Source organism: Muscardinus avellanarius (assembly GCF_963383645.1).
Source record: "Muscardinus avellanarius genome assembly, chromosome: 2".
Classification (NCBI taxonomy): Eukaryota; Metazoa; Chordata; class Mammalia; order Rodentia; family Gliridae; genus Muscardinus; species Muscardinus avellanarius.
This window is the reverse complement of record NC_137787.1, coordinates 38533444-38544437: the sequence shown is the minus strand read 5'-3', so window position 1 is coordinate 38544437 and position 10994 is coordinate 38533444. Positions and strand designations below refer to the sequence as shown.

The window sequence follows — 10994 nt, the reverse complement described above, 5'->3', positions numbered from 1 at the left end:
ACCCTTTGCCAATGACTAGCTCAGACATAAGACAGGTCTAAGCCACAAGCATTTGGTAGTAAATTCTGGTAAAGCTCAAATTAAAAAAGGGCCTCTAGAATCCAGCCAGACTCTTCCACTGCATGTAAATGAAGACGTGCAGGGCCCTAACTGCTACTGGCAATCAGCGCATGACCACAATGGTAGCCAGCCTGAGGATGATGCCAATGCTGTAGCTGAATAAAAGGGAAACACCCTAAAGTTTTTGATGACAATCAAATCAACAAAATGGAAACACTGAAATCTATCAGTAGACTTCATGTGATGAGATTTGATATAGTTCCTTTTTGATGAAAAAATTTTTGTTACTTGTACCCACACTTTATACTGGGGATCAAACTGAGGCCTCAAGTATGCTGGTCAGCTACTCTACCACTAAGCTACAATCCCCATCCCAGTTATTTGCACCTTAAAGCTAGAGTTTTCCTAGTACAATATTCTCTAAACTCTTACAAATCTATATCAAGTAAAAATTATACAAACACCTCAATAACAATCTATAAATCTGAGGTTGATTTACCTTTCCTACTTTATCAGTGAATCTTTAAAAATTGACATCTTATTATGCTTTCCCAGTGTTTGAGGTAAATTTTATTAAAATGTTTGTATTCATTGTTTCCCCCTCATTGTTTACTCAAAGTTCTTGCTGTAGGCTTTGTCTTGAATGTGTAAGACCATCCGCCGGGCATAGAAGTCCCTGTACTCCTCTGGTAATTCAGCCAGCGTCTTTAAGGCTCTGTCTAAAATCTGTGCAGCTCTTGATGCTGCCTTTGGATCTTTGTTTCCATAGGTGTCTGTCTGATCATAGCATTCAGATGGAAGGTGCTTCCAAAAAATATTCACTCCCACTCCAAACTCTTCAGAAATTACATTATGGAACCACAAAGCTGGAAAAAGTTTTAAAAAACAAGTTAAAAATAAAACCTACTGTTAAAAAAAAACCAAAATGTCATTGAAATATCACAAATTGCATATAGCCAACATAAGAAATAATTCTTGCTACCAGATCCCTTCGTTAGCACACTCCCAGCTTTTAACAGAATCATTTAAACTTTTATGAATTGCCAACTAATTTAAAGTGTTAATAGCACAGCCCTTACTTTAAAACCTTCAGAAACTGCAATTTTTCCTTTTAACTTGAAAGACATAATAAAGTTCATTTGTTTTGTAGTTCTTCAATTTGGGGCTGTGTTTTATTTGTTTACACTTCCAGAGCCATATGACCACATCAACAGCATTAATTTTTTTTTTATTTATTTTTTATTGGTGCAATGTATTTACACATCATAGTGGTATAAAGAAAATACTTTTGTAGACATACATGCACATCTCGCCCAGTTAGCCCCTACCACGATCCCCACCCCATTCCCTCCCCATCCCTCCTTCCCACGCTTGGCTTACTGGTTGACATCTAGTATTATAACAATTTATACAATATTAACATTGATAATCTCACATAACAGTTTCATTTGTCTGGTACCAAACTTTTGATGACTTAAAGATAACATTTCAATATTTCTTTTTGCTTTCTTTCTTACCAGAGAATATTTTTTCTTTTTTTTTTTTTTTTAGGTGAAACTATCATACATTTATTTATTTATTTTTCAGAAAAAATCTATCCTGATATGGAATATGGACTCTAGATACCCAAAACAGTCTCAAAGGAGAACAAAGCTAGAAGATGTATGTTTTCTGATTTCAAACCATATAAAGCTACAATAATTGAAACAATGTAGTACTGTTCTAAAGGCAGATATATAAACCATTGGAGCTAAATAAAAGCCTAGAGATAAATTCTTCCATACATTGTCAAGTTATTTTTGACAAGGTTTCCATGAACTTTTGGTGGAGGAAATACTAGTCTTTTAACTAAATATTGTTGAAAAATAATAATAAATGAAAAAGAATAAAATTGGACCCTTATCTAACACATATACAAATATTAACTCAAAATAGATAAAAGACCTAAATATAAATCTTAATACTATAAGCTTTTAGAAGAAAATCTGGGTCATAAAACCTCACAACATTGAAATTGGAAGTGATTTCTTGGATATGATTTCAATGGCACAGGCAACAAAAGAGTAAATAAACTCCCTAAAAAATAAAAAAAAAATATTGTATATCCAAAGACAATGTAAACAGAGTTAAAAGTTACTGATCCTCTTCCAAGAGTTCCTCCTATGACCCATTTCTCCCTAACTCTCACATATTAGGGAAAGCATCTGATTTCTTATTTTTTGTGCCTGACTAATCTCACTTAGCATAATGTCCTCCAGTTCCATCCATTTCCCTGAAAATGATGTAATTGAGTTTTTTTTGATGGCTGAGTAAAATTCCATTGTGTACATATCCCACAGTTTTGTAATCCATTCATCTGTTGATGGACATCTTGGCTGGTTCCATAGTTTGGCTATGGTGAATTGTGCAGCTATGAACATAGATACACATGCATTAGTTTGGTAGTTTGGTTTCTTTTCTTTTGGGTAGATACCCAACAGTGGTATTGCTGGATCAAATGGAAGATTTGTTCCCATTCTTCTGAGGATTCTCCATACTGTTTTCCAAAGTGGTTGCACTAATTTGCAATCCCACCAACAATGTCTTAGAGTTCCCACTTCTCCACATCCTCGCCAGCATCTGTTGTTGTTTGTGTTTTGAATGATGGCCATTCTAGTTGGAGTTAGGTGAAATCTCAGGGTAGTTTTGATTTGCATCTTTCTGATTGCCAGTGATGCTGAGCATTTTTTCATGCATTTATTGGCCATTTGAATTTCTTCTTTTGTGAAGTGTCTATTTAGTTCTTTTACCCATTTTGTTATTGGATGCTTTGTTTTCTTAGTGTTGAGTTTCTTGAGTTCTCTGTATATTCTAGATATTAGTCCTCTATCGGTGGTGTAGGTGGTAAAAATCTTCTCCCATTCTGTTGGCTCTCGATTGAGATTCTTGATAGTTTCCTTTGCTGAACAGAAGCTCTTCAGTTTCATGCAATCCCATGTATTGATTTGCCTTTTAATTTGTTGTGCCTTTGGGGTCTTGTTGAGAAAGTGTTTATCTGTGCCTATGTGTTGCAGTGTTGGACCTATGCCCTCTTCAAGGAGCTTCAAGGTCTCTGGTTTGATTTTCAAGTCTCTGATCCATCGTGAATTGACTCTTGTACAGGGTGAGAAAGTGGGATTAATTTCCAATTTTCTGCATATGGTTAACCAGTTTTGCCAACACCATTTGTTGAACAGGCTATCTTTTCTCCAGTGTATGTTTTTGGCCCCTTTGTCAAAAATCAATTGGCTGAAAGTGTGTGGACTTGTTTCTGGGTCTTCTATTCTGCTCCATTGGTCTATATATCTGTTCTTTTGCCAGTACCATGCTGTTTTTATTACAATGGCTTTGTAGTATAGTTTAAAGTCAGGTATTGTGATTCCTCCTGCGTGGTTTTGTTGCTGAGAACTACCTTGGCTATTCTGGGCTTTTTGTTATTCCAGATAAATTTAAGGACTGATTTTTCTATGTCTGTGAGGAATGATCTTGGTAGTTTAATGGGCATTGCATTAAATCTGTAGATCACTTTTGGGAGGATGGCCATTTTAATGATATTAATTCTGCCAATCCATGAACATGGAAGGTCTTTCCATCTTCTAAGATCTTCTTCGATTTCTTTTTTCAGTGTTTTATAATTTTCTTTGTAGATCTTTTACTTCCTTGGTCAGGTTTATTCCTAGGTATTTTATTTTTTTGTGGGAGATCCTGAGTGGAAGTGTTTTCTGAATTTCTTTTTCATTGGATTTATGGTTGGTGTACAGGAAAGCTTCTGACTTTTTAAGATTGATTTTGTATCCAGATACCTTGCTGAATTTGTTGATCAGTTCTATAAGCCTTTTGGTTGAGTTTGTTGGGTTTTCTAAATATAGTATCATGTCATCTGCAAATAGTGAAAGCTTAAGTTCTTCTTTTCCTATTTGTACTCCTTTGATTTCCTTTTCTTGCCTTATTGCTCTGGCTAGAGTCTCTAGTACTATATTGAAGAGAAGTGGTGATAGTGGACATCCTTGTCTCGTTCCAGTTTTTAGGGGAAATTCTTGAAGTTTTTCCCCATTTAATATGATGTTGGCAGTGGGCTTATTGTAGATTGCCTTAATAATGTTGAGATATGTTCCTTCTATTCCAATTCTCTGCAGTGTTTTTATCATAAATGGATGTTGAATTTTATCAAATGCTTTTTCAGCATCTATTGAGATGATCATGTGGTTTTTGTCTTTGATTCTGTTTATGTGATGAATTACATGGATTGTTTTTCGTATATTGAACCAGCCTTGCATCCCTGGGATGAACCCTACCTGGTCATGGTGAATGATTTTCTTGATGTGGTTTTGAATGCGTGTTGCTAGTATTTTGTTTAATAGTTTTGCATCCAAGTTCATCAGAGATATAGGCCTGTAGTTTTCCTTCCTTGAACTGTCTTTATTCGGTTTGGGTATTAGTGTGATGTTGGCTTCATAGAATGTATTTGGGAGAGTCCCGGTTTTTTCTATTTCCCGAAATAGTTTGAGTAGTATTGGGATTAGTTCTCCTATAAAGGTTTTATAGAATTCACTTGGGAAACCATCTGGTCCTGGGCTTTTCTTTGATGGTAAGCTCTTTATTGCTATTTCAATCTCTTTGATTGTTATTGGTTGGTTTAAGTGTTCTATATCTTCTTGACTCAGTTTAGGAAGGTTGTATTTATCTAGGAAGTTGTCGATTTCCTCCAGATTTTCCATTTTGTTGGAGTATAGTTTTTCAAAGTAGTTTCTGATAATCCTCTGGATTTCTACGCTGTCAGTAGTAATGTCTCCTTTTTCATCCCTTATCTTCATAATTTGGGTTGATTCTCTCTTTTTTTTAGTTAGGTTGGCTAGTGGTTTATCAATCTTGTTAATTTTTTCAAGAAACCAGCTTTTGGTTTTGTTGATTTTCTGTATTGTTTTTTTATTCTCTATTTCATTAATTTCTGCTCTAATTTTAATAATTTCCCGTCTTCTGCTGGCTTTGGGGTTCAATTGTTCCTGCTTTTCAAGGGCTTTGAGGTGTGTCATAAGGCTATTTATTTGAAGATTTTCTGTTTTTCTTATGTGAGCACTCAGTGCTATAAATTTTCCTCTTAATACTGCCTTCAAAGTGTCCCAGAGGTTTTGATATGTTGTTTCTTTATTTTCATTTGTTTCTAGAAATTTCTTGATTTCACCTCTTACATCTTCTATGACCCATTCTTCATTCAGAAGTGTGGTGTTCAGTCTCCACATGTTTATGTTGTTTCTCTGGGTCTTCTTATAGTTGATTTCTAGTTTCATTCCATTATGGTCTGAAATGACACAGGGAAGTATGTAACATTTTTTAAATTTGCTAGTGCTCATTTTGTGTCCCAGGATGTGATCTATTTTGGAGAAGGTTCCATGAGCAGCTGAGAAAAATGTAAACTCTGCTGTAGTTGGGTGAAATATTCTATATGTGTCCAAGAGGTCCATTTGGTTAATGGTGTTCTTTAGTTCTGAGACATCTTTACTGACCCTTTGTCTGGAAGATCGGTCTAGTATTGTGAGTGGTGTGTTGAAGTCTCCCAGTATTATTGTGTTGGGATTTATGTGTGGCTTCATGTCACAAAGAGTTTGATTTATGAAAGTAGCTGCCCCTATGTTTGGGGCATAGATGTTGATTATTGTTATTTCCTCTTGCTGGACTATTCCTTTTACCAGTAAAATGTGACCTTCTTTGTCTCTTCTAATAAGTTTGGGTTTGAAGTCTAACTTGTCTGATATCATAGTTGCTACTCCTGCTTGTCTTCGAGTACCATTAGCATGGATTACCTTGCTCCAGCCCTTTACCTTGAGTTTGTTCCTATCTTTACTTGTGAGGTGTGTTTCTTGTAAGCAGCAGATGGATGGATTCTGGCTTTTAATCCATTTTGCCACTTTATGTCTTTTTATTGGGGAGTTGAGGCCGTTTACATTCAGTGTGATTATAGAGAGATAATTTTTAATTCCCAACATGTTAAGATCTTATTTCTGTTTGAGATACTGTTTATTCTTCTTTGCTTAGTTGTCTGCTGGATGGGAATTCTTGTTTCTTTGGTTCTGGCGTGAATTACCCATTTCCTCTTTGCAGTTAATCTCCTTGAGTATTTTCTCTAGCGCTGGTTTTGAAGACATAAATTCCTTCAGTTGCTGTTTGTCATGGAAGCTTCTTATTTCCCCATCTAATTTGATGGATAGTTTTGCTGGGTAGGAAATTTTTGGCTGGAAGTTGTTTTCTTTCAGAGTTTGGAATATGTTACTCCAAGCCCTTCTGGCTTTCATAACTTGGTTTGGGAAGTCTGGAGTGATTCTAATTGGTTTGCCTCTGTATGTCACATGGCCTTTTGTTTTTGTTGCCTTTAAGATTCTCTCCTTGGCTTCCACATTAGTCATTTTGACAATTATGTGGCGTGGGGATCCTCTTCTCTGATCCTGTCTAAAGGGAGTTCTATAAGTTTCCTGGACCTGTGTATCGACCTCTTGCTCTATGTTTGGAAAATTTTCTGCTATTACTTCCCTGAAGAGATTGTTGATCCCTTTGGTTTCACCTTCTTTTCCCTCCTCTATTCCAATTATTCTTAGGTTAGCTCTCTTGAAATGGGCCCATATTTCTTCAATGTCAGATTCCTGCTGTCGGGTTTTTTTTTCTAAATTAGAAACTATGCGTTCATTTTTAGAATGATCATCTTCAAGAAGCGAGATTCTATTCTCCATGTGGTCTAATCTGTTGTTTATACTTTGAATTGAGGCCTTTACTTCATTAATTGCATCCTTTATCTCTTTTTGACTCTCTCTAAATTCTTTTCGAAAGTCCTCTATTATTTCTAAAGTTATTTTCCTAATTTGATCTTCTAGAGATCTTTGGGTTTCTGTGTTATCAGATTCTGATGTTGTGGTGTTGTTGGCATTCACTGCTCCATTGTTATTTCTCTTTCCCATGATTTTGGAAGTTTGTGCCTTCTCTGGGTTCTTCCCTGAGTCACTACAAGTTCACTTAAGATGCTCTGGATCTCTAGTCTATGGTATCTCAGTCACCACTACTCCTTTACTGTGTTGTATCACAAAGTCTCAGACCCAGGGAGTCAATCAAGGCTGCTTAGACCGTGGGGGGTGCCAAGTTGGGCGTTCTCCAGTGGGGAGTTGTGACTATGGTATGATATCTCTGCCACTGCCACTCCCCCACTGGGCTGCACTGCCAAAATCTCCGACCCAGGGAGACTATCTGCGCAAGTCCCTGGGAGTGCAGTACTGGGATTTCTCCCCTACGGGCCGCAATTTGACTCACGGTTGTTGAGTGCGCTGATGGAGCTGTAGTGAACTCGGTGGATTCGCTGCTGCCGCCACTGGCAATATGGCACCACTGCCACACCCTCGGCCGTGATGCGGCGTATTTCTTCTCTGGTTTTGATCTCTGCTCTGAGTCCTTGCCAGTTGTGCTGCGCCCAGCCCTTGGGAGCTTTAGATGTTCCCTGCACCAACAAAACTGCTGACTGCCGCCCGGCTGTTCAGCACCTGCTCACCTCGGCTCGCTGTCCACCCCTCCTCTCAGGCGACTGGTGGCTGGTTGAGTGGGTTGGTCTAGGGCTGTCCGGTGAACTCGCCGCTGCCGCCAGCAGTAAGACGCTGCTTCTGCATCCTAGGCCGCGAGGCCAGAGTACCTCCTCTCTGGATTTGAGCTCTGTTTTGAGTCTCCCTCCTCTCTGGAGCCTGGTGTTGCTAGGGGAGATGTAGGCCGCGCCGCTCCGGCCGCTCTGCGCCGCGGCTCTGGCTGCTCCGCACCACGGTTCTGGCCGCTCCGGCTGCTCCGGCCGCTCTGCACCGCGGCTCTGGCTGCTCTGCACCGTGGGTCTGGCCACTCCGGCCGCTCCGGCCGTTCCGCGACGCGGCTCTGGCTGCTCTGGCTGTTCTGGCCGCTCTGCTCCGGCTGCTCTGGCAGCTCCGCTCAGCTGTTCTGGGCACTCTGCTCCGGCTGCTCCGGCCGCTCCACTCCGCGGCTCCGGCCACTTCGCGCCGCCGCTCCAGCCAATCCGCGCTGCAGCTCTGACTGCTCCGGCTGTTCTGGCCGCTCCGCTCGGCTGCTCTGGCCGCTCTGCTCAGCTGCTCGGAACCGCGACTCCAGCTGCTCTGTACCGCGGGTCTGGCCACTCTGGCCGCTCCGGCCGTTCCGCACCGCGGCTCTGGCTGCTCCGGCTGCTCAGGCCGCTCCGCTCAGCGGCTCCCCCCAATCCGCGCTGCGGCTCTGGCCGCTCCGGCTGCTCCGGCCACTCCGCGCCGCGCAGGCGCGGCACTTCGGGCTGGTTTTTTTCCGGTGACTTGTTTTTCCAGCCCTTTTTCTCTGTCCCTTGTATTTACCGTTTTTATTTCTTTGCTGTGGTGTTTTCTGGCTCTGAAAGGCGCTGGTTTTGAGGTAGTAGAGTTGGATTGTTAGCGGGACTTGTAAGTGCCGCTTTCCTCCGTCGCCATCTTCCCGGAAGTCTCCTTAATTTTTTTTTGTATGCAGAACATTTCAATTATTTGAGGACTTATGTTTGACCTTTTCTGATTCAGTATAGTACTTTTGTTCTCAAAGACTTCCTGTTAAAACAATTTGGCTTTTTAACTAGCTTAAATTTGTATTCATTGTAGCTTCTTCAGTTTTATCTAACACAACTATAATCATCTTAGATTTCTTTTAGCTCCTTTACAATAAGTACATAAAACTACAACAAATATTTTGGTGTTGGAAATAATGAGTAAACTTTCTCATATTATATACCTAATTTTTTTACTTTCACTAGAAAGTTTACTTTGCTTTCACTTGAGTCTAAATATTTTCAAAATATAAGTGCTAGAGCTAACATGACACCACAATGTAACATAGACAGAGTACTAATCATGCTAAAAAAATATTTACTCTTATGACAGGGAGAAAGGAAGGCTTAAATTTTAGAACCAAACTGTATAGTCTGAGTGCTTGAGGAAAGAAAAAATATTCTGATTTGCAAAAGTGGTCTTTACTTTTAATGTCAATTACAATTTCTTACAGAATCTTTGTTCCTTTATTCGATATTTAAGAAGAAAAACCTAACCACTCAGTTAAATTTAATTTGCTTTTGTTTAAAAATATAAGCAAATGTTTAGTATTTTTGGCTCTTTCCTTTAAAAATTTTTGTATATAGAATAAGGAAAAACTGCATAGTCCTTAACCATGTTCTGAAGCTATTAAACCCCAAAATTTAAATATAAATTTAAAACATGGCAACAAATTTTAGATTAATGTAGTTGTGGGTTTCATTGAATAAGAGTAAAATAATATATCAAATTTTTATGGATGAACAATCATATAAAGGATATTAGATCACTTTTTTTTGGTATGGGTATTGAATCAGGGACATTCTAACTCCAGGCAACACCCAAGCCCTTTTTATTTTTTATTTTGAAACATGGTCTCACTAAGTTGCTGCTATATTGCTGAGGCTGGTCTCAAACCTGTGATCCTCCTGTCTCAGCCTCACAAGTACTGGGATTATAGGTATGTGCCACTACACCCAGCCATTCCTATTCTTCACTAATATTTTAAATTTAATTTTAATACTAAATATCAGTATTAATGACTAGTATATTAATGTACCTATTGAAAACATAGCTGTACAAATATAGCTATACTACAAACTTATTAATGTAGCTATTTACTTTGGTTTTTTTGTAGAATAAACCTAGGAGTGCCCTACCATTGAGATACATCTCCAGTTCTTTCTATGTTTTTATACTTTATAGGACATTATGATTATATATCATAGTAAGATTTGAAGTGATACATTCATACTGGTTTTTTATCCTTAATTTTGAGGAAGGGGCCGGGCATGGTGGTGCATGCTTGTAATCCCAGCATTTGGGAGGCTGAGACCAGAGGATCGCGGTTCGCGGACAGCCTCAGCTACTTAGTGAGGCCCTCTGCAACTCAGTGAGACCCGGTTTCAAAATAAAGAATAAGAATAAAAAATAGGGCAGGGGGTATAGCTCGGAGGTCGAATGCCCCTGGGTTCCATCCCCAAACCCGCAAAAAAAAAAAAAAAATTTTGAGGAAGGGTCTCAGTAAGTTGCAGAGGCTAGCTTCAAATTTGTGATCCTCCTGTCTCAGCCTAAGTGACTGGGATGACAGAAGTGTACCAGCACACCTGGTCATTCCTTTGCTCCTATTTACAGATGCTTTCTATAATCTTCAGGTTCACTTTAAAGTATTCATTATACATATTAATTACATCACTGTGGTTACTAACAACTTGGAAAAATCATTTTTTTAGTACCGGGACTCAGATTCTATATCTAAGCTACACCCTCAGCCCTTTAATTTTTATTCTAAAACAGACCTGCCAAGTTGCTGAGGCTGGCTTCAAACCTGATATCTTCCTGTCTCTGTCTCCCATACTAAGATTATAGGTACAACACCCGGCTACCCTATGGAAATTTTACAAAAATTCAAACTAATGCCTATTTACTAAACAAGGAAATTAAGTGACACTAATTCTGACTCTATACACAATGCACACAAAAGATATCACAGGTGTTGAGATTGTAATACTTTAATAATAATGAAATATTTAACCAATTTTGACTTTTAAATATTCACCACTTCTTGGTGAATACTTAAATATTTTAAAGATAAAATGATTGAAGCTAGGTATCATGGCACTTACTTATAATCCCAGTACTTGGGAGGCTGAGCCAGGAGGACTGCAGATTTGAGACGAGCTTCAGCTCAGGACCTCTGCAATTCAGTGAGATCCTATTTCAAAATAAAAATTTAAAAAGCTGGCAGCTGTAGTTTAGAGTTAGAATGCTCCTGGGTTCAATCACCAGGTATAATCTTTTCCAAGATATAAAGTATCTTCCTTGATATTAGCCAATAACTTTTAGTACATTCTGAGA

The 10994-nt window shown here is 38.8% G+C and overlaps 1 protein-coding gene across 2 annotated transcripts in view; it reads right to left on the bottom strand.

Annotated features, from left to right (window-relative positions):
- Positions 1–669: 669 nt before the first annotated feature.
- Positions 670–10994, bottom strand: part of TYW5 (tRNA-yW synthesizing protein 5) — a gene marked incomplete at both ends in the record, with an annotated part of 29874 nt that continues 19549 nt past the window's right edge. For both annotated transcript variants that reach the window (XM_080690248.1, XM_080690247.1), the window contains one exon: positions 670–926. In XM_080690248.1, the coding sequence (XP_080546374.1) occupies positions 670–926 (257 nt within the window). The remainder of the gene's footprint in view (positions 927–10994) is intronic.